The sequence below is a fragment of the Sinohyriopsis cumingii genome, chromosome 17 (assembly GCF_028554795.1).
Source record: "Sinohyriopsis cumingii isolate HCF-2022 chromosome 17, ASM2855479v2, whole genome shotgun sequence".
Lineage (NCBI taxonomy): Eukaryota > Metazoa > Mollusca > Bivalvia > Unionida > Unionidae > Sinohyriopsis > Sinohyriopsis cumingii.
Window position 1 is genome coordinate 36,909,047 of NC_142977.1, and position 25,312 is coordinate 36,934,358.

The following is a 25,312-nucleotide window of genomic DNA, read 5'->3' on the forward strand; positions in this document are numbered from 1 at the left end:
GTGGAAAGACAAACATATTTCATATATGTAAAATATACCAGAAAAGTCACAAATTTAGCTGCTTTGCAGTGATGTTCATTTCTCGAGTATTATTTTTAAAATATAGTAAAACTTCATCGATATCGAAAACCTTTGACTGAATACTCTTTCCTTTTAATGGGGATTTTGTGTTTGGGATAATTCAAAGTTTGCATTTTAAAGAAAAGTAATTTATTAATTTAAACAATATTAATGGTATCTGAGATTGGAATTAATAAACTGATTCCAGTTTATAAGACAATTAAAAAAATCTGCAATCATCAAATTGATTTGTATAATATCTTAAATGTAACAAAATAAGGATGTCATATATTTTAATATATAATATCCCAAAAATATAAATTTATTGGTATCAGAAAATGAATTATGTGATCATAACAATATGTAATAAACAGCAAAATGATGCCACATACGATAAACTGTTTTGTGAAAAAGAGCTGAAGAGACTTGTACTTTGTATTTTAAGCACTGGAATCCACTCATTTTGTTATCATAAATATGCGAGAGAAAAAAATTTGACAACTAGTTAACAGATACAAGAAAATGAATTGATTTATGTTGCTTACATACATGTAAACTGGAGGCAGCTCTTCCTTGCTTATCAACTTTACAAGAAATGTAATAGTAATCTAATCAAATTAAACTTTAATGAATGGTTTACATTTTTTCTTATGGCCTCCCAAAAGTGTGACTTAGTCCCATGCAGAACTGCTCTTACTTCTCTGTGACTTCTTATTTCTTTGAGTGATGGGTCTTTCAACTGAAACATACATACTATGTACTGGTAAATATTTTCATTGCCTTTATTATGGATCATTTCAACATATATTTTCATTCATTTACTAGTATTTCATACAAACATACATTGTGAAATACCATACCTCTGGGAATTGCTTATGGATTTGATTATCAAATGTAACGTAGTAGTTAGGTGCTGTTAATTTTGGTGTATTCGAGAGGGTCGGCAAAAATAACCAAAGTATCCATGATAGTGACGTAACCATCAAATGATAATAATGGATAAAAGTATGAAAAGTAATGTTCAATATTAGTAAATATTTTGTAGTATATAATGTTAAAATGTTAAATATAACCATCACATAAATATGTTCTAAAAGGGTAAAACATGGCCTGTAGTAGGCAAATGCGAAATGACAAGGAGTAATTACAGTGCTACAAATATATATAAACAGACCATGAACAATTTATCCTGACTGTAACCAACATTAAAAACAGCTATGCTGGACAAATTATGCTAGAACTTAAAGCTTATGCTGAGTGGACTGCAAAGGACCCTCCTATGTTACGTGTTTAGGCTCGACTAAACAGTAACACTAGAAAGAGTGAAAACAATAAGCTTTTAAAAATATAATAATTTATTTTCCTGGAAAAATTCTGTAAAAATGAAAAAAATATGAACTTACGGTTTTAAGAATCAAATCCAAAAATAATCCAAGAATAATCCATAAATAAACTATTAGAAGTCCTAATAATAAAATGTTCTAATGATTTCAAGTTCGAGTCCCGACGAAGAATCCAAGATGGAAGATGATGTATACAGTAATCTGTAGTGTGTTGAAGTCTACAGTTCCTAGTAGTACATAACAAGAAATATCAATCCGGTTTTGGAAATTCAAATAAATTTTAATAAGAATTTCGTATGAGCACACATATTTTCCAGGAAAAAAGAATTAATCCTTTTGAATCCAAATAATATGAAATAACTCCAAACAGCACAACATGTACCTTCCAGTGTAAGCCCAACTGAGATTATTTCTCCAAAGCAAAGGTTATTATCGTATTCTAAAATGCAGTTTTGAATATCCCCAAGTTGCAAAATCAAAAAGGGGGAGGGTTACGGGATCATGTTTATATCATTTATGCTTAACATGACCCTGAAAAAAACCAATCTTAAATCACGTAGTTCCATCATGACCTCGACAACAGCCAATAATTTTAAAATACAAATAGAATTTATTTACGAGGTTGCTACTAATTTTGAATCAAGATCAGGATCTAGGTCAACACATAGTGTTTACTAAAAGAAACAATCAAGGTCAAACTATTTTCTAAAAAAATATATTAAGTTCCGAACAAACAGAACTACATTATTTTGAAATATAATGCAATTTTTAAAAATTTTTTTAAAACTTACAAACAATTAAATTAGATATAATTAAATCAAATATACATAACAACCCTGATTGCTACAATTTGTTCTGGGTGGCCTTCAAGAGAGGAACTTTGTGTATCAAACAATATACTTGTGGTAAGCCAAGAAATTTTACATGTCAATAGAAATCATACAACCCTTTAAGAGCTTATACTTCAGAAAGAAGAATCAGAAGAATAAGCAAATAGGGGCCATAACTCCTCTGAAGGAAACATACAAAAAGCTGAAATCGAATTCATTCAAGGTTTCATTGGCAGAAAGTTAAACTAATGTTATTCTGATCACTTGATGCTCAGGCATCAACCACTGTCAGTAAATTGAAACATTGCAGTTTTAAATATTAATTTTTGTGAAATTTAGTTCTGTACAATTCAAGCTGCTTTCAAACATGGACTTTTTTAAACAAGGAATCAGTTCTTGTTAAAACAAAGTGTCTCCACATTACCCAGTTTTGACCACTATACCTTGAAGCCTCTTTGGGAAGAATTATCTCGAGGGTAATTGTCTGGTGAGTGTGTTCATTTCTCTTTTAATGTCCTACTAGTATGTTACATTGTTATAGAGTGTAGATCTTAATAGTTTGAAAACTATGACCCAGAAACTTAGTCCCTTGGGAAGTAATGTTGAACTCAGGACAAATGTCAGCTGTACTATCTATCCATAGCAAGTATGTGTATAGGTGAACATAGGGTGTTGTTTTCATTAGTTCAAACTTATGACCCAGGTATTAAGTTTCTTGGGTACCAGATCTTTCCCAAGGTCAATATCAATTGCATCTATAAATATGTCATTTCATACTTGGGAATTGTATATATAGTTCGAGGACGGTGATTTCAAGAGTTTCTATATTATGACCCAAGGGTTAAATCACTTGGGATAAGGAAAATACACTAGAGCATGGTCCAAATATTTCCGGAATTCCAACAAACGTTGACACTTGCATCCTACGTAATAACAGAAAATTTTCAAACATGTGAGACAATCAATTATGGAGTTATTTTAAATTTCCCCACAGCTCTGATCTCAGGAGAGAGATGAACAAATTCACAAAGTTATGACACAATCTACATCCGTGGGAATTTAACTGACACATACTTGACGTTTATATTTCTGCTTGTGTAGAAGGAGTACAGGGAAATTGCAACTCTTGTAAATTATGTCATGCACGATTGAAATCTTCAAAGCAAACTCATTTGAGTTATTAATATAAAGACACGTGCAAAATTCAGTTTAAATCAAACAATCAAAGTTTAAAGGATGGTTATTCAGGTCAACAACACCTTAAGTGATGCACAGTTTAAAGGATTGGATTCAGACCAAAAGCACCTTAAATAATGCACAGTTTGAAGGATGGGTATTCAGGTCAACAACACCTTAAATGAAACACAGTTTCAAGGATGGGTATTCAGGCCAACAACACCTTAAATGATGCACAGTTTAAAGGATTGGATTCAGACCAATAGCACCTAAAATAATGCACAGTTTCAAGGATGGGTATTCAGGCCAACAACACCTGAAATGATGCACAGTTTAATGGATGGCTATTCAGGCCAACAACACCTTAAATGATGCACAGTTTGAAGGATGGGTATTCAGGCCAACAACACCTTAAATGATGCACAGTTTAAAGGATTTGCATTCAGACCAATAGCACCTTAAATAATGCACAGTTTGAAGGATGTCTATTCAGGCCAACAACACCTTAAATGATGCACAGTTTGAAGGATGGCTATTCAGGCCAACAACACCTTAAACGATGCACAGTTTAAAGGATTTGCATTCAGGCCAACAACACCTTAAATGATGCACAGTTTAACGGATGGCTATTCAGGCCAAGAACACCTTAAATGATGCACAGTTTGAAGGATGGGTATTCAGGCCAACAACACCTTAAATGATGCACAGTTTGAAGGATGGGTATTCAGGCCAACAACACCTTAAATAATGCACAGTTTGAAGAATGGCTATTCAGGCCAACAACACCTTAAATGATGCACAGTTTAACGGATGGCTATTCAGGCCAACAACACCTAAAATAATGCGCAGTTTGAACGATGGGTATTCAGGCCAACAACACCTTAAATGTTGCACAGTTTGAACGATGGGTATTCAGGCCAACAACACCTTAAATAATGCACAGTTTGAAGGATGACTATTCAGGCCAACAACACCTTAAATGATGCACAGTTTAAAGGATTGGCATTCAGACCAATAGCACCTTAAATAATACACAGTTTGAAGGATGGGTATTCAGGCCAATAACACCTTAAATGATGACACAGTAAGAAGGATGGGTATTCAGGAAAATAACACCTTAAATGATAACACAATCAGAAAGATGGGTATTCAGGACAATAAAGAAATAGACCGTGTCTGCGTCGGATGCGGGAGGTCATGAGTTTGAACCTCGGCCAAGTCATACGAAAGACTTATAAAAATGTTACTAGCAGCTGCCTCACTTGGGGCTTTGGGGCTCAGCATTAACAGGTTAGTGTTAGAACTCATCGGCCTGATGTCAGGATAATGTGACTGGGTGGGACATCATGCTACATGTCTGCGGCATGATGCCACAGTCCTAAACATCACTATAAACTCCCACACTGCAGACATCGTAGCGATATGAATGCACAATTGTTAAAGATACGTTGAAAATCCAACACACACACACACACACATACACACACACACACACACCCTAAATGATGACACAGAAGGACTGGTCATCAGGACAAATTCACCTTATATGATGATATACCGGTAGTTAGAAGTATGGGTGTTCAGGCCAATAACACCTTAAATGATGACACAGTCAGAAGGATGGGTATTCAGGATGATAACACCTTAAATGATGACATAGAAGGATGGGTATTCGGGATGATAACACCTGAAATGATGACACAGAAGGATGGGTATTCGGGCAAATAACACCTTAAATGATGACAGCAGGATGGGTCTTGAGAACAAAACACCTTATACGATGAGACAGTTAGAAAACTGGGTATTCAGGCTAATAACACTTTAAATGATGACATAGAAGGATGGGTATTCAGGCCAATACCACCTTAAATGATAACAGCAGGATGTGTCTTGAGGACAAAAACACCTTAAATGATGACATAGAAGGATGGGTATTCAGGACAATAACACCTTAAATGATGACATAGAAGGATGGGTATTCAGGCTAATAACAACTTAAATGATGACATAGAAGGATGGGTATTCAGGACAATAACACCTTAAATGACGACACAGTCAGAAGGATGGGTATTCGGGACAATAAAACTTTAAATGATGACAGCAGGGTGGGTTTTGAGGACAAAAACACCTTATACGATGAGACAGAAGACTGGGTCTACAGGACAATAACACCTTAAATGATGCACAGTTAAAAGGATGGGTCTTTAGTACAATAACATCTTAAATGACATAGAAAGATGCGTATTTAATCCATTAGCACCTTAAATGATGCACATTTGGAAGGATGGGTCTTCAGGACAATAACACCTAAAATGATGACAAAAAATGCTGCAAATGTAAGTCGTTCAAAATTATCATTATAAAGCTGAAGGTTTACATGGGTTTGACTCATTTACAGTAAATGATGACATTGAAAGCTAAAATCGGACTTGTCCAAAAGCTGTCACCACAGAAATGTGTAAAGGTGTAATGGTAAATGTACGAGCAGCTTGGTCATTTAACTACCAAGGAATTCATTTTACAATATATTTACATACAAATACCAAACATATCTTCGGAAATGTTGGAAAGATCAAAATGTTATATACTGATCTTATATATTCGTTAACTTAGCCATCAGTTTTATGAATAAAACACTTTAATTTTAAAATTAATACACAAATACAAAACAAAAATGAATCAAACAAAACAATTGCATTTACAGGGATGCCAACTGTAGTAAGTGAAACCTAGCTTTTGACGAGTTAGTACAGTTTCTTTTTGCAATCAATGGAGAATTAATTTCTGAACTAAAGAATATACATATTCAAATGTTAGGCCAAACCATGTATTTCTTCATCATTTCTAGGCAGAACTAGTCAGCAACTGTTCTGAAGGGAACTAAAAGCTTTACTGATAAAGAAAATACACACAATAAAATCAGACCCTTGTAATCTTACATTATTCAACTGAAGTGAAATAATCCACTCTGTGCTCGTCGGATAGGTAGACAGCCACCCAATGGATCCCTGGTCAATGACTGTCGTTGGTGTGGATGACATAACCTCTAACATCTTTAGGTTTTCTATTAGGAAGCTCAACTTTAGTGCAGAACACTGTGTCAGGATGCAATGAATATAGCTTTCAAAACCATAACGTTTTCTAGTCAAGAGCATGATTGTTCATATTCAATTCTTTATTTCTTTATCTTATTTATTGTCCAGATTTTACAGGTAATGATAGCCAGTGATATCAAACACGACTTTTTCTTTAAATTTGTCTGTCAGCTAAATCGGAGAGTGGATAGTACTGCTACTCTGCTGCCAGAACGAATCGACGAGTTTTGTATTAGCAAGAGTAAGTGGAGGTTTCGAAATGTTTATTACTCAGTCATGATTAACTCTTCTTTGAAGAGATCCATGCATCTCTTAGATAAGCATCAAGCTTTTCTTCTTGATTCATCATCAAATCTTTCTTGAGCCCTATTTGACCCTGATGATGGATTTGACAACCATAACAATGTTGTCTGGTCAGGAGCATGATTCTATAGGCAAAACAGATACAAGCGTTACTCTTCTTCTGGCCTTTGTATCAATAATGTTTCTTCATCTTTTTCTTATCATCCTTCACTTTGATTTGATGGCATCTGTTGTAACTGCGATATTGCTGTTCTTCGTCATCTCTGTCCATCATTTCCTGTCCAATCAATGATTTGTTCTTAATAGTCCAGTATCATTTCTCTGAGACTGGAGTTTAATATTTTCAAATTCTACAAACCATACTAGGTTCGCTGTATTCCTGAGAGCTAGTGCAAACTTGAGTTCGACACGGAATTGGTCTCATTTTCTAGGGTGGAAATGCCCCTAGTTGTGCCTTGGTCGGGGATGAAATCAAAAATCCTCAAATAACAATCTCCTGCATAGTCGTCGTACAAAATATTGTGGTTACTGCTGATACCCAATTATCGCGTGACTTCAAACAGAGTCAAATATGATATCCCTGTAATTCTGGGCAAAGTAGGTTCAACAGGTCTAGTACAGAACGTGTGAATAGTTCATTGTATAGACGTTATAGTGATGAAACTGTAAAGGGTCTTAATCAATAGTTACGTCGAGAGCTGCATTGCTGACAATGCAAATCAAAACAACATTTAGGGTTACCCTTTCCGAGCATAACTCAAGTTGATGTCTCAGAGACATGCAACACCGGCGAAGGATTTGACTTTCACTCGTCTTATGGGATATTTGGCCTTGCTTTTGGTATGAGCCTGACTAATGTCGTTTCTTACTCTGGGTAAGACTTTCACAAGTGGCACGTACAGTCTGGTTTCTTAGATGTTACATTTGTACTCATCAGTGTTAGCCATCAAGTTGTAAATGATTCTACTTCGATCCAGACTTACATCCACTCCATTCAAAACATACTTATCTTGCAATCACAGGTCATATTATAAATGATATGTCATTTCTTAACTACGAAAATTGTTTGATTTTCTTTGGTCGGTCGATAACTAATATATTATTACCTTCGTCATCATCAGGAATCAAGGTGGTGTCATTGAACTTGCATACCATGTCAGGCTTCCATATGTGTATTCTTGGCATCGTCTCCATAAGTCAGTAGATTCTCTGGGTTATCTTGGTACGGGTTAGTATCCATGATGTTGCTGATGAGTTTATTGTTCATTTACAAATCCATTTCACTGAACAAAGCGATCCATTCTTGCATCTTTATCTGGACTGGCATTGTCTGTTTTGATGACATCCACTCGGGGGTAATATTAACCGTTTTCAGTTCCTGGTAGTCTTCCGTTGGCCTTTTGATTTCAAACTCATTGGCAACTTACGTTATAATAAAGGACATTGAGAGTCTCTTTCCGATTTTAATTGCTGAAGCGTGGAGGATAACTCAGTTGTTTCAACAGGAATGTAAGTTGAATTTATGTATGTTTCCCAGGATCTAAAAATACTTATATACATGCCTTGACCAAACACATTTTCCCCGTATTTAATAATGCTTGTTTATCAAATAACACATTTTGAACCGATTTATTTTCTTGCATCAGGCAGCATTTTTTAAAACATGGAATCTTTGGCGAGCAAACGGTTTGAAGACAGACAAAACAATATGAAATAGCGATGAAAACATACCTCTCAAACCTTATTGTCGAGCTATCCTCGGTGTAGAGAATGGGTTTCGAAAATGTAGGTCATCGTGAATTTTACTTTTGTCAAATATCTCACTTTATCCCAACATTCACATTGTCAAAACATGATTTACTGACAAGAAGATAATTTATTATCTTCTCGTCAGTAAATCGTGTTTTGACATGTGAACTGCACAAATACATTCTCGGTGAAGGTAATAGCTGTTTTTCCTTCATCATAAGCAGCTATTACAGCATGCACTTTAAAGGGAATGACTCTCAGCAATGGAGCATCTTTGTTCACTCACCGATACTGATGTATAAAAACATTAAATTGAGTTTTTCATTTTATTTGATAAAGTGTCTAAAATACTTGACATCTTATTCTTATTAAAGAGCGAGACTGCTTTTAATATCGTTGTTGCAACTGTCTTTCAAATGAGGAGAGAGGTCTGTATTTCCACTCAGAATAGCAAACACAGAGAAAAGTTAACGGACAGCATCTTGACGATAAGAATGTGATGGGACTCCATTAGCACACATCTGTTGTTTTTCTCGAGTGCCCTTCCAAATTGGATGCTCAAGATAGCTGAAATTGTATCCACGAAAAGTCTACCAATAAAATTTTAAGGAATTTTTAGTTCATACGGATTCATTCTAGCATATATTTTGTCATATCCAGAATCTATTTGATCGAGGTTTCCCTGTGCTTGTTCGTGTAGCATTCCTACGACAAAAGTGTTTAACGTTGATGCTAATGTCCGTATATTTCAAGGATGGACAAGAAAGAATATATCTCATACAGCTTATGAGTAAAATAGTACATAATGCATAACACCGCACTATAAATTTAATTTTCCAATAGCTGTTTCAATAACACAAAACAGCACAAAGACCTAAAAGAAAAAGACATATTGATTTTAGGGACATGATTCTCTACACCACTCAGACTTCTTTTTTTTAAATTATAATTTTTATTTTTAGGTTTCTGTAACTCTTAGAGTGTTGAGGCTGATGAAGATAACAATGTTTAAAGCTTGTTTATTACTTTGGCTTCTGCTTATAGTCAATGTCTTGCGAAACTGCAATCAAAGAATCGAAACTCGAGGTTAAACTTTCCAATAAACTTAGTTTGTTTGATACAGTGTTTTCCCTCCTTACGTGGTCTTTTGATAGGGATTGGTTTCGATGTCGAATGTATTTTTGGATAGCGATGTTTTATGTATCCGACAAGCAATACGAGTGGGACAAAATGAGTCATCTGAGATCACTGCTACATCTTTCTTGACTTATTTTCCACTACTTTCTTTACTTCTGCTTATTCCTCGTTCTGCTTGAGATGCATCGATAATATCATTTTCATCCAAGCTTTCATATTTTGATAAATCAATAAAGCTGAACGTGTCATCGTTGCTGCAAAATTTTAGGGTATAATTGTTTTAGCATATAGGGTTGGAAATCTTCTAACTTTTCGCATCTCCTTGAGTAAGTGACTATTCTATCAACAGTGCCTCTGTTTCCTTAGGGTATGGTGTAGTAGTGATCTTATTTTCGCTTTTCTTCTTGGGAGAGGATTTTGGATGTGGTCCAGCCACAATGTTCTTCGTCTTTCTCCTGTTCTTGTTTGACGGCCTTTGCTGCTGTATTGCGACCATTGACATACAGTACACTCATTAATTTGACTGATAACGTTCAAGTCAATCTCTTAATATTTGCTAAGTGGTTCTATGAGCCATATAGTTAAAATAAACCTAAGGTTAAAATTATGTAAGACATGGTACACTTCTTGAAAAAAGTTACCCTCGGTCGCTTGTTCAGATTACCAACAATAACCTATGATCGATGGTATATGACCATGTATTGCCTTCTTGAAATTGAGACACAGAAGTACGGGTATCAACATGATGTCACAAAAAAGGCCTCGAACCAGAATATACATATTATGTGTAGATAATGTTTTCGGAGTGGGTAATGCAAACCTATCACAAATTTGGATTTTCTGTCAATTGGTTTCTTCATTCATACAGAAATAAAACATTAGAGAATGTCACTGCACCAACCGTCTTCAGAAGTATTTTTCTTCTCGTTTTCATTGTTACTTGGTTCCTCATTGAATATATGATTCCAAAGTAGTTTTATGTAGTGCTAAAGTAGTATTACATTTTATTCAGCCCGTCCATTAGAGAATCTACATTCTGTGCTGAGTCACATCTCTAAACACGTTAAAAATACAAAAATTTACATACTGATACTTTAAAACATTTAGAAAAATATTTTGAATACCTCCGTTCCTTTTGTTTTCATGTTAAAGTTTATTTAAAAACTCTTTTACTTACCCCAATTGTGTGCCCCTGTGTAGCCTTGACTTTCAATTTTCCACGTTCATCGTAAGTTAATTGAAATCTTGTTTTCGAATCATTTTCCACAACTCTTCTCACATCCTGTTCCGTGTAATTTGAGATCTCGGGCCGAGACAAAAGGTCTCTCACATACATGTAGCCAGCTGTAAACACAGGAACCATGCATATCTTTTAGATTGTCCATGTATTTACCCCAAACTAACACAAAAGTACCGAAAACCACCTTTGTATATATATTGATATGTATATCTATATTTGTTGTAACTCCTCTCATATATTCTTCGAGAGGAAAAACTTTTGTTTTGACTGTTCAGTGGAAATATAAAGTGCTCATTATTTGGACTATGATATTATTATTTTGAACTATTATTGCTTGTTCGAAAGAATTCTGGACAACGCCATCTTGACAAAGTCACGGTTCTCGGAGGACCAGTACACACGGTTTTGAAATTTATATGGAACGTTTCATTCATTTAGGATTTTCGTAAACACTTTATAAGGATTAGTTTGGATTCGCTTCATAATACTGTAAGTTCCTCTCACATTTACGTTTATAAATTTGATAATTAAATTGTTTAAGTTTTCAAAACTTGCTGGTTTTGCTTTTTTCTGTTACTTGTGTGTGACTATAGAGTCGTAACAATATTAACTGAATTTTATCTCATAAAATGTGGGTGGAGGAGTTAAAATATATATATATATATATATATATATATATATATATATATATATATATATACAGTATTGAATGTTACGCAAATGTACTCACATAAATTTGAAAATCTCAAATGAATCTGAATATGAACATATTTTTACACCAGTTTAGAGTATCAGTAACAGGCATTGGTCATCAGGTAGTGGTTTATTCACAACAGTTAGATGGTGTTTTATCAACCATATGTCAATCGGCCGTGCGTGAGAACAAATCCCAAAATGATGGATAAAATATCAGAGAGACTGCTTTACTCAAAACCTATGGGCAGCGGTCACTGCCAAAATTACATTATTCAAATAATGTAGTATGAAATCAAATGAGTTTAACCTAGCAAATGAAATGATAAATCCAGATTCCAAATGGTGTGGTCTCATATGAAATGATAAATCCAGATTCCAAATAGCGTGGTCTCATATGAAATGATTTAAAGAATAAACGGAATGCTGAATTTAGATTTAAAATTGCGTGGTAATGAATGAAATGATGTAGTATGAAATTAAATTATTTAAGCCAACAAACGAAATGTGAATTCAGATTCCAAAAGGATGTGGTATCAAATGAAATGACTCAGTATGAAATTAAACGATTTAACCCAACAAAAGAAATATATAGTGAAACAAACAAGCATTTACAATATACTCTAGAGAAATTGCAAAGTTGGAACTAGAGATAAGATTGGTTCAGTTTCAGATAGAAATAATACAGATGCCAAGAGAGAGGAAGAGGTAGGAAAACAATTGCAGAAACAAAAGAAGATAGGCAAGTGCAAAGAGAAAAGGAAGAAAGGGACTTTCAATTCAGAATTAAAGAATTAGAACTGGTAAATGGAAAGCACACCCACCCACCCACCGATGTTATCAGAAATATTAAGTTTGTATCCTCATTTTAGGAAAAAGTAGATCAATATTTTGGTCATTTTGAGAAAATTGCTGAACTTTTGAAATGGCCAAGATAACAATGGACTTCATTATTACAAAGTGTACTTACTGGCTAAGTTCGTGATATTTACATTTCACTGTCATTAATATTAGTGAAACTGACGCCACATAAGTATCGGTTTGTTAATGTGTTAAAAATGGGATCAATAGGAGCAAATGGAGACCGAATGAGATACCTGCTGGTGACGAATGGTCGGTTAACTATCAAATTGTACTTCCAAAATCGTGCAGACGGGAAATTCTTAGTCTGGCTCATAAAACTTCTTTGCTGGCCACTTAGGAATCAATAACTCTCATCACAAGATTGTCAAATGGTATGAAAACCCAATCAGAAAATACCTAAGGCTCATATGCAACCTATTCCTGCATTTGACGAACCATTAAGCAGAATAATGGTAGATTGTGTCGGTCTCCTACTTAAGACCAAGTCAGGCAACCAATGAGTGTTGACCATAATGCGTGCTTGTACAAAATTGCCAGATTCAGTTCCTTTGAGGAATATTGAAACTAAAACAATACGAAAGGCTTTGATAAATAGGTTTATGTTTTTACTCGACTTGGCCTTCCTAAACCTATCTAACCTGATCAAGATCAAATGTGTAAGTCTGGAATTTACCAGCTAGTTATGCATGAATTAATCAAGTCAAAATGTGTAAGTCTGGAATTTACCAGCTAGTTATGCATGAATTAATCAAGTCAAAATGTGTAAGTCTGGAATTTACCAGCTAGTTATGCATGAATTAATCAAGTCAAAATGTGTAAGTCTGGAATTTACCAGCTAGTTATGGATGAATTAATCAAGTCAAAATGTGTAAGTCTGGAATTTACCAGCTAGTTATGCATGAATTAATCAAGTCAAAAGCAAAATTAGAGTACAGCATAATTCCAATGGAGAGAACAGTTTGAGTCTTTTGATAGGGTTCTCTCGTCTCTCTTCCTCATTAATCAACATTTTCGTCATATTAGTTAGTATGATCATTAAAAATTAGAAAGAAAATGGGTAAGTTAAATTACAATAATAGTACTGCTGCGATATAAATTTATGAAGAGAGTACCAAGATGCTCATAGAGATAACCATATTAATCATGCAAAGAATTTAATTGTATGTGTCCCTTACAGTGAGGATTTAAGCATTGGAATGCATTCGGACAGTAGATACTTTGGAGTAACCATCTTCGGAATTGAGAACTTAGGAACAATCTGAGTCACTTTTACATGTGCAGCAACAAGAAAAGAGTGCACTAAAACAAATGTTACTTAAATATGAGAACCCTTTCAAGATGTTCCTACAAGAACAAAATAAAATCTACCAAGATGTTGTAATTCTAGATTAGACACATGTGCAACTTCATCAATCCAGGATTAACCACCTCAAAATGGAATGTTTATTTTTTTTAAAAAGAAGAAATTCAGTATCTGCTGGATAATGATTTAATTGAACCGAGTAAAAGTGACTGGATTTCACCATGTATACCTGTACAGAAACCATATAATACTTTCCGCATGTGCACCGACTTTAGAAAAGTGAACAGTGTGATCAACACAGATTAATTTCCAGTGTCAAGAATCATTGATTGCGTTAAGAAAATTGGAAATACAAAATATGTCACCAAATGTGACCTTTTGAAAGGATTCTGACAAATTTGACTGACGGAAAGGGCAAAGGAAATTTTGGCATTCATGACTTTAGCTGGACTTTATCAATAAAAAGTTGTGTCGCTTGGGATGAAAGGTTCGACTTGTACATTTCAGCGTTTAATGAACATGGTTAGATCTGGTCTAGATAATTGCGATGCTTGCATCGATGATTTAATCATCTACGACGACATCTGGAAAGATCATTTAAAAACAATTCGGAAATTATTTCATAGGCTCACTGATGCAAATTTGACAATTTATTTACCCAAAAGTGAGTTTTATCGCGCTTTGCTGCTACATTTCTAGGATATATCATGTGACATGGACAAATTATACCTGTAGGTGCTAAAGTCAAGGTTATCTCTGAATTCCGTGTCTATGAGTAAAATGCAACGAATGTGATTTTAGGGTATGGCAAGATATTATCGGAAATTTTGTTCAAAATTTTCAATAACTGCCGAAACCCTGATAAATTTGTTGAGCACGAAAACCAAGTTTCATTGGTTTTAAAAATGTTAGGACGCTTTTGATAAGTTAAAGGTCATGCATAAAAGTGCACCAGTTCTTTCATTTCCAATTTTCAGCAATCATTTATAATGTCTGTTCATGCAAGTGTTGGGGCAGTAATGATACAAGAAAACAAAAATGGTATCAATCATCCAGTGTGCTATTTTTGCCAGAAATTAAATAAGCACAAGAGAATCTATTCCACAACCGAGAAGGAATGTTTTTGTTTGATAATGGTATTGCAACACTTTGAAGTGTATATTAGTTCAGCTTCTTTTTTAACTATTGTGTTTAGTGATCAGAACCACAGTACTTTCAATGGCAAGATGAAAAACAAAAAGTCAGATATTTTTAAGCTTGAGTTTGATGTTTCAGGAATACAATACTGATATCAGGAATGTCATGGGAAAATATAATCTAACAGCAGATTCACTTTCACGTGTGAATAAATATTATATTTCTTCATGTAAACCTTGTTTTATTCATAAGATTTCATCTTAAGCAAATTTGTATGACATGTAAATTTGACTAATAAGATAAAGGAAGGCTGTATTGCACATTTCTTTTCTTCATGAGGGAGGTATTAAATATATTTAATTTACATTTTTTGTAAGTTTGTTTCTAGTTTTTGTTTGATGATATGCTATTGATAATGTGACATTGTCTTCTGGACTTGACCTTGTCCAAAATTAAATTCAATTTACACCTGGCCTGATTTACAGATTTGGGCTTTGTAGTAAACATATTTATCTCAATCTGTGTCTTGAACTTTGGAAAATTTTTATGAATCTCCAGGTCAACCTGTTGTTTATTTCACCTTTTATTTCAAAATATTTGTAACAGATTTCTAATTGTAACTAAGATTTTATTTTGTGAACATTATGAACATTGTCGAAGGTTCTTTTCCATTAGGTAACGGTTTATTTTAGAAAATATTAATTGTGACCTGAGGTCAGGCGAAGGAATATATAATCTTGTTACTGGAAAATGACTAATTCGTGATTTAAGATGTAGCTGAATCAAGTTATTATTGTATCTGATTTGGAATTATTCAAATTGTTTCTTCTCTGGAAATATAAAAATGCTTTGATAACATTGTTGGAAAGAGAGACTTGAATTTATACTAAAATTTCAAATAAAATTTATTCATGGATTATATTATTAATATCCAACAAAAAACTCTTGTCACATCAAAACATTACGAGCCATCACAAGCACATCAACACTTTCAGCATTGGACTTAATTTGGATTTCCACTAAAGTTTATTCAAAACTTTGAATTATTAGGACCTGTGTCTGTAAGTGTCAGATTGTCTGAGATTTAACTGGCAATACAGTAAGTCCCTTTTGTTTTCATTTTCACTTGTATTCTAGGGAAATAAATTATTTGCTGAATTTTATACAACTTGCTGATTTTCGCTCTTTTCTGTTATTTATTTTAGGATCATAGACTCGTGACAGTATGTACTTATCATTAAGCGATAGTGCATCTGATTCGGAGGTAATTATATGTTAATAATCACAAGTGTTTCCAGTTCTTAGTCTTAGTTTCCACCATGACCCTTTGCAAATAAAATGTCGAATATTTAATCCCGAGGAAGGGCACAAGGATACAGTTGACAATGATATCTCGGTGTCTGAAATTCATTTGGTCGTAACTTTTTTTTAATGTATTAGTCATTGTGCATCGGCCAATAGTGTTAGACCTAACGGATACAGGTAACCACAAACCTTTGTAGATCGTGAACATGTTGTAGTAATTTAACTTAAAAGATCATCTCTTCCGTACATTATAGTGATGCGTTTCATATGCATTCGCCTCGATTTTTACCAATACACTGAGAGAATCTCCTTTAAGCTTTATCTCAAACGAAACAGAGAAACTACACAGTACAATTAGCATATTTTCAGTTTGCTTTGTTATACGTCGGGTTGAAGTTTGTTCGGAATTAATGCTGCTCGGGATATATATCTCAGGTAAAACCATGAATTAAATTCTGATATTTGATTCCCTGTGGTATCTTTACCTTCTTGTTTATAGTCATGTATATGACGTATGTTACCATTCTCTTGGAGATGTGTTTCAGTTTATTGTACTAAAATGAATGCATGGTCCTCCGTTTACCACAACTTGGAAACATCTTACACACTAACACCAATCACGTAGGCAGTGATTATGTATTCTTATTTTACATGTTCATCAGAAGATTGGTAAAAAATCTTTCAGGTTTTAGTAGGCTGGGTTTGCTAACTTTTGGTTTACTCTCATAGTAGTTGAAATCATGCCTGACATCATCACTATGAGAAGAAGCATACATAGACAAAGCATCATTATGGTAGTTTAAATTCTGAGTAACCAATCCTTGCTCTCACAATTTTCATTCAAGAGGGCGTGTGTCTTTGATCTGTTTTCATTGAAATCTTTTTCATTTTCACTGATAAGGCTTTATCGTGTCAAACCTTTCTTCATCAGCTTCATTTGGATCAAAGAACTTGTACAGATAGTTGCTTCATGAAACATGCTCGACGATTAGCTATTGGTTGAAGAATCGTAGCTGTTTGACGTGTCCGTTTTTATAGCTATTTATGAGTACAAACTGTTAATGCTGCCCCAGAGTCTCAATGCATGACTATATAATGATATTTAGGTAAAATGAAATAGATGCATACTTGATGAATTCAAAGGGTACGGCATTCATCTGCAGAAAAAGAAACCATGGTCTGAAGATAATTTAAGACACTAGATGAAAGAAAGATGAGGGGATATAAATAAAATGTTGATCTTGCGTCTTCAAAAATAGAAGCTTTAAAAATACAACTCGAACATCATTACAAACAAATAAAAATACATGAAGAAACAATTATGGAAAAAACAAAATGATCTTGATAAAGATGTATTACAAACTGAGTTAAACAAATTTAAAATTATGAGGTCAGAACTAATTGGAAATATGGAAAATGTTAGCAAATTCAGAACAAATTAAAGACATGATAAAAAGTATACTTCCTCTCAGAGAAAGACTAAAAAATTTATTTAAAGCTGTAATTACAATTGTTCATGTATCTAAATGCAAGAAAAATATTAACAGCTGTGACGCCTATTGCCAACAATGTTGTTAAGTGATGTAGATGTTGGCCTTAAAGGAGCTGTTCCATCAGGAAACAGAAATGATTCACTCATTGACAAAATTAAAACAAGCTTAATAAATATAAGCAAATCAAGCAGCAGTATTGGCTGCAATTTAGCGTGTGTTTTATTAGTTTTCAGTTTTCAGTGACTACTCACGGTATTAAGCGCTTCAGTTACTAATAAAAATACGAGAAACAAATACAAAACCAACACAGAAATAAATAAAAGTAATATGAAAGGGAAATGATATTTAAATAAAGTCATTGTAACCCAGATGCTACCCATTGCCCTTTAGCTTCTATACTTTCTTCTCCAGCTGGAACTCCAGTGCTTTCACTTCAGGGATGCTGCCAGGAGTTTATGGGGTGGGGGTGGGGTGTAAACACTTGTTACGAAAAAGGGGGGGGGGGGGACAAAAAGGAGGGAGAGGAGGAAATGGCCATAGTTCACTATATACCTAACACTACAATATCCATCTATCTTTCTTCCAGCTACATTCTATTAGAGTCCTAATGAAATCAAAATCTTTAAAAGATGTAACCTCTAGTTGTACACGCATTAATCTGTTGATTTTTCTGAGCTTAAACTGTTCCTCACCAGCGTATGAATATTGTTGATGGGGCATATACAGAGCTAGTTCAGCCAGCTGGAACAAGTTTGGAAACTGTTCCTTATGTTTATTATGTACAATTTTTCACTGCTCATGGGTAATGTCATAAGCTCGGCTTACATCTCACTTTCTTGAATTACTTGTTCTGATAATGATATTTGGATCAAATAAATATATTAACTTCATAATTTTATTTTTAGATTATTTTTTAAATTCATCTGAACCCTTATACGGCTATATGCAGCTATACTCAAAGTATTTTGAATGGTATATTTTTTTAGGAGAACTCTATGTTAACCTTTTTGTATTTACCCTCATTATTGCATGTTTATGTTTTTGTTTGTATTTACCCTCATTATTGCATGTTAATGTTTTTGTTTGTATTTACCCTCATTATTGCATGTTAATGTTTTTGTTTGTATTTACCCTCATTATTGCATGTTAATGTTTTTGTTTGTATTTACCCTCATTATTGCATGTTTATGTTTTTTTTGTGTATTTACCCTCATTATTGCATGTTTATGTTTTTTTTTGTATTTACCCTCATTATTGCATGTTTATGTTTTTGTTTTCTTTTTTAACTCATAAACCTTATGATATTATGCCAAAAGCTGATAAAATTGAAATAGCAATTTTCCGGACTTTGGGAATTCGGAAACATGTTAAAAATATAAACACTTTTTATAGTCCACTAAATTAAATAAATTTGTGATATCGCTACATTTCTTCAAGTGAATACAGATGACAGTGAAAACATATATCCCCATGTTATTCCCATTATGGATAATTTGACGGTAGTCCCGGATTGTACATAAGAATTTACCTTCCATTGATTTACTCCACACACACACACACACACACACAATCCATGTGAATCAAAGGATATAAATCCATGTTACCATTCATTATTTATATTGCACTCGTTCTTCTACTTGTCAGCTGAGCAGTAAATAAATTATCCAGGCAGTTCATTAAAACACTCCTCAAGAATAAGACGAGTTAATCCGTGTTTATCATTTCAGAGATTTTTTTGCTAACAATCGCCAAATTAATAGTCAAGAAGTTTACACATCTTATGCTGGTGATCAGACCTATTAAAATTACATATCTGTTGTTTCAAAAGTTATGAATTTGTTATAGGGTGTGCCGATTTTGGTCCAAAAGTTGTCACATTTGCAGTGTAATATATTTTCGAGGTTTCAAAATGACGTCAGTTCTGGTTCTGAATAGATGTGTGGCCCACTCAGTTCAAAGTTCAATTTCAGTAAAGGTGGATCAGCTAAATTTCTCACTTTTAACATTTGTGTATCTTCAATAATTTGATGTATGTAATTCATATAGTTAAAATAAACTTCCATCACTATCATCAGCCAGAAGGCCTATTTGCCGAACTGAATCATCTAATATGAACCGCGTTTGGATTCGGCCTTTAGGATTATTTAGGTAGCCAGTATTTTAAACGTGCATTTGTAAAACTTACTCGATGCATGCTTCGAACTACGACAGTATGTCTTGTCCAGGACTCAATGTGGCAATTAAACTTAGTGACGGGAAAGAGTATTAATGACATCATGTGAAAAGGAACGACGAAAATTTAGACTTTTTCCTGATTTTTTAGTAATTTTTTAAAATTTATCTAGAACTTTTCAAGGCCTAGAAAAGCAATTTTCAAATTTAAGACTTTTGCCAGAATTCCATAGCCGCGCGGGAACCTCGTTGGTCAATGATCACTATCTGTTAGCTAGAAACTATCTGTTAGCTAGAATATTAACAACATATCAAAAACATGACGATATACTTCAAGTAGAGTCGATAGTAAACAAATCTCCATAGGTTACCTATAACCAAGTTTCATTTTCTTTTTCTTTCTTTCCTTTCTTTTTTATTTGGAAAGCATGGCTTAGATGCACGCTCTGGCTAGAACACACACACACACACATACACACACACACACACAAAACTTACACGGTTACATCCAAATTCACGACAAAAGAAGGAATTCTCGACGGATGTAGGGTAGTTATAAAATACGTCATTTCTTACCTTCATCATGTTGCTCGTTGGTATCGTGTCTTAGTATCCTTGCCATGTGTCTGGACAATCGTGTATCCATGTCGATCGTAATCTTCCAGTGGCTACTTAGATTAAAAATGTCTTTCTACAATTACTGTAACAGATAAATACAAAGGAACACAAGTCATTAAATTCACAAGGTCAATTTCACTGAAGATAAAGTGAAACCGAAAGTGAATTTTTCTAAACACTTTTATAATAAAATTATAATTATTTGCAATGCATCTATTTGCTTAATGTCACAATGCTTTGAAGCATGTTGCAGTTTTAGATTCGGTGCTTAATTTTATACACGTACGAAATGTATCACTAGCGAACCATAAATTGTGCTTGAATCGTTTCGTTTGATTCTTTGTGTAGGTGTAAATTAAGGGGAAATAACTCCGTCAGTAGATGGTATTAGTTATTCCTGATGACGTCACTGATCTTTGTGTACTACCGCCATTGCTTATGGTCCAGAAGTGTAATTTAGCTTCGAAGCGGGCTAGTTATCTAGTTAGATTATTCTCAGTTATACGATATGCATTTTTCGAAAATACAAGACTATATCTCTTTTGAATGATGTAAGTATTCATTGTTGTGTGAATGTACTGGGATAATTAGAAAATTATTTATATTAAACTACTGTCGACCTCGATACTCGAATCACGACAGGAAAGACTGAGACTTTAAACGGTCTCTAGATTTACCGGAACAAAGGGAATTACCGGAATTAAAACGATACTACAGAAGAGAAAGGTAAATTTTTAAGAACAAATGTTGTTATATATGTAGAATACATTTGAAACAGAAGATCAAAAGTAATTTTTGTCATTGGGGAATTGGGAGGGCACTTCGCTAGATTAGTACTACATTGTAAGACCTCGGCCTTTATATTTCTGTTTTCGGCATCGATGCTTTTCTGCTTGAATGACGGTGCTGTGTAGCACGTTTTGATGTCGACTGAAACGTAACGAAGTAAACTTTTAAGGAATATCCCACACTTTGCAGGCTTTTCATCAAATTATAGTATAATGTGTTAGATTTTACTTACTCAGATGTCCTTTTCCTAATAAATTATAGTTCTCACACAAGCAAATGGACCTGTTTTTCAAGTTTCGTTGGACTACATTTCACTTCGTTGGAAAACGATGGAAGCTAGGAATGCTGAAGTCAGGGTCAGTTGAAGTATTATTCTTTAACGAAATGAGTACAAATATGTCTGTAGTGCCTATTGGAACAGTAAGCAACATTTCATATTGTTACAAAAACAGAGCCTTACATCATGCTAGTAGAACATACTTCAGCACACCTTGACTACCATCACGTTTCATTAAAAATAGATGTATGTCAGCGGAACAAGAAAATGCGTCCCTTTGCTAGTGTCAGATTTTGATTCTACCAGGATAAAGAATTCATAGTAAGTATATTAATTACACATTAATTTGTGGAAGAGTCTCGATATGAGCTGCCAAGTGTGTGAGATATTCCAAAAACTTGGACTACTTGTTCCAGTGTCAACCGGCATCGGAATATGCTACACAAGGCCATTATTTGGGCAGTAAGTTGCAGCACTAAAACGTAAATAACATGGGATACATCTTACATTGTTGGACTATTTGTTACCTATACTGAGTAAGTCTATATAATACAAGTTACATGGGTCATGTACACAGTCTAAGTCACTTTTTGCAGCTACATGTGTCATTTTGGAGAATTTGATCGCACATACCTTTAAATGGCATTTATTCACTTTATTTTCTGCCTTTGTCCATCCAAATTCCATTCAAGATTTTTGTATAAATTCCTCAAAAAATGCTTAACAGCAAATTCATTGATAACAAGAGGTGAAACAATACAGCTGTGCCGCATATCGATACAATTCACAATACACAACTTGCGATATGATACATATTGATATGCATGATGGCTTTTCCATCTTTGAAAGATGGCGGTGCCCCTTTATGTATGTTATTCTGGTTGCACTGCATCATTGCTTTGAAAATATCTTGTTACCAATTTCATGTCGAACTTAAACTTGGAAGACGTTAAGATTTTATCTTCAAAACAGAAGAAATAAAGCAATTAACTTGTGCAAAGAAAATCTCATCTAGAGCAAATCTGGGAATGGGGATGAATATCAACAAAATCAATCACATTGTGCTTCCTGCATATGCAAAAGACTGCTGTGGCCACAGATACTTGCATTTATAAATAAAGAAGGAAAACTTTTGACAACACTGAGCCCTGTTCTATAATTTTAAATTTTTATACACAAGGTGATAAACTTAAGCTGTTTAAAATCTGCCCCATTCCTGATTCTGTGTTAATTTATTTATTCCATCAGCACATTCATTTACTGGTTAAATATCTTTGCATAAAAAGAGAAATTTCAAATTTGTTCCCCATATAAAATTTAAGGAGAGATGCTGCCAGGATTTTATCTCAGTGGGACTTCGTCCTTTGTCACCAAAAGTGAAGAGTAGAAAAGGAGGGGGAGGAGGAAGCAGTCATGGTTCAATATTTACCTGACACATCAATACTCTACTTTTTTAGAGCTCTACTAAAATCAAAATCATTAAAAGATATCACCTCTAGTTGTATAAGTATTAATCTGTTAGTTATTTCTGAGCATACTTTGTTCCTTATCTGTGTATGAATATTTTTCTGTCCTTCCTTCTGAAAGGGCATATGCATAGCTTGCTTGTGGTAAGTTATTAAACCACTTTAGAAGTTCATATGTAACATAATTTCCAGCTATAAATAGGTTTGGTTTGTATGACACTATTGCTTTAAATTAAAATAAAAGAACCAGTAATGAATTACATTAATTACATTGTTATGTTTGCATCTGCTGTATTAGTAAATTACAATCAACTACCACATCATCATGAGTCTGTCTATATATTACTACCATTCCACAGACCTTTCCAATCAAGTGACAGCAAGTGGCATCATTACACGCATTGTGCTACAAATAGGGAAAATATCATTAATTCCTACCAAAATTACTTAGAGTTTATTTATTTGGCTTTTTTTATTTTTATCATTCTTGAGGATATCACTAAGTGCCAGTTCAGATATTCTCTGAAACACACTTGCCCACAATGGTCCATATCTGTGAAACCAAGTTCTTTATTTCACAAAGTATTTGTTTCGCTTGGTTGCCTTGCTATCTTTGACAACAATTATGAATAAGTTTGGTTAATTTAAGGTAGTTTAATTATGTTACATACAAAATAACATTTATAACAGTGTTCGATTGATCAACTAAAGTGAGTTGACCCTTCATACGACCAGAGCTGCCAGATTTTAAGTATGTAAGATTTGCATGCCTTTGAACTTTTCTTTTATTCTACCTCCTTTATTTGAATCAAAAGACCTAATAAACATGATAATACAGAGGATGCCAGCTTTTAATTCAGTACAACAATATGACAAATGCTTCCGCAAGTCAGTTATCAAAACACGGCACTTAAATAGTTTCTCAGTGAAATGCTTGCGGACATTTCATTTATGATGATTACACTTGAGAGGCACTAAATGATCTAATAAAAACACAAATTTCACTTAATAAAATTTATTTAATTAGCATTTAAATATTAATGTACTGCCTACACTAGGTGTAAGTGACAATTTCATTAATCAAAATTTCCTTGAATATCTTTAATTACGGTGTACTAAGAATGTTGTTTGGAATAAAAATGTAACCAATTATGTGACTTCTTATTAAAAGTTGAAAAAAAATTACATGTCCTATCTATGTTTTTGACCTTAAAACAAGCAATATATCAACGTTTCAGTTACCAATTTTGGTCATGATTTTCTTCAAGTTCAAGAAAAAGGGATCAATTTTTTTGTATATTCTGGTAAAAGTAAAATGGGGTCCATGCCTGACCCCTCGTTATAAGCAGGTTCACAAGTTATCGATGGAGTGGTGTATATTTATATATATTTATTTATGTATATATATATATATATATATATATATATATATATATATATATATATATATATATATATACATTGTATGAGTATTTCTATATATTTTAGTTTTTGAGTATTTCATTATTTCTAGTAACCCCATGTAAACGTCAACAGTTTGTACCAAGTCAGTAATTGTTAATTACATTTGTGAAACATTTTAATTATGTGATTGTTTTGAATATTTTTCCTTTGTTCCAGTAACTCCCTTTGCTTTGTTTTGGTAAACCTAGGGAACATGACTTTAAAGGAAACTGAGCTTTGAGCTGTGTTTTATTTAGGATTGAATTTTGTCTCCTTTCTGTTTGATGCTTTTTTTGTCATGATACTTTCATATTACTTAATATCTTAGATTTCTCGTCTACAGTTATTACCATAACCACATTTTAAGGCCGTACTCTCAAAGAGGTGCATAACATTGCTTACAAGGATATGACTAGCGGTATGCTCTTCAACCATTCCTGTGGGACAAATATCCCAAATTTTAAATGCTTCTTTTTCACATCAAATTTGCTATTGATCAGTGGTCTACTATCACATCTTTTATAAAACAACAGGAAGATAACTGTCGGGTTTCCTTTCCAAATATTGCCTGTCAGAGCATTGCTCTCATTAACTTGTAATTCATGTAATTGGATATGCAGATTAGATATTTAGGTGATGATTTATTTTATTATCTGGATAATAATTAGCATAAATCTGTTATAACTACATTGACAGGTTTGGTGCTAGAAGTAGCTGCACTACTTTTGTATTCATCTTTTTCATTGCCCCTTAATTTGCCAAATTACTTTAAAAATTGGCAGCCAGTGGTAATTTTGATTTTATATAAAAACAAATATT

General features: G+C 33.7%; 2 protein-coding genes across 3 annotated transcripts in view; one reads left to right on the forward strand and one right to left on the reverse strand.

The window, feature by feature from the left end:
- LOC149778437 (tRNA 2'-phosphotransferase 1-like) overlaps window positions 1-20,842 on the reverse strand; it is a 36,341-nt gene extending 15,499 nt beyond the window's left edge. Inside the window, exons 1-3 of the mRNA XM_089939269.1 lie at window positions 20,477-20,842; window positions 10,871-11,037; window positions 701-799 (exon numbers count right to left, since the gene is read on the reverse strand). Of these exons, the coding sequence (XP_089795395.1) occupies window positions 701-799; window positions 10,871-11,037; window positions 20,477-20,546 (336 nt within the window). The 5' untranslated portion in view covers window positions 20,547-20,842. The remainder of the gene's footprint in view (window positions 1-700; window positions 800-10,870; window positions 11,038-20,476) is intronic.
- An 85-nt stretch (window positions 20,843-20,927) lies between these two features.
- Window positions 20,928-25,312, forward strand: part of LOC149778438 (ras-specific guanine nucleotide-releasing factor RalGPS1-like) — a 137,918-nt gene continuing 133,533 nt past the window's right edge. Inside the window, exon 1 of one of the 2 annotated variants that reach the window (XM_089939267.1) lies at window positions 20,928-21,069. The gene's annotated coding sequence lies outside the window, so the exon portion shown is untranslated. Of the gene's footprint in view, window positions 21,070-21,104; window positions 21,245-25,312 lie in introns of those variants that run through there. The other variant, XM_089939268.1, reaches the window with a different exon arrangement.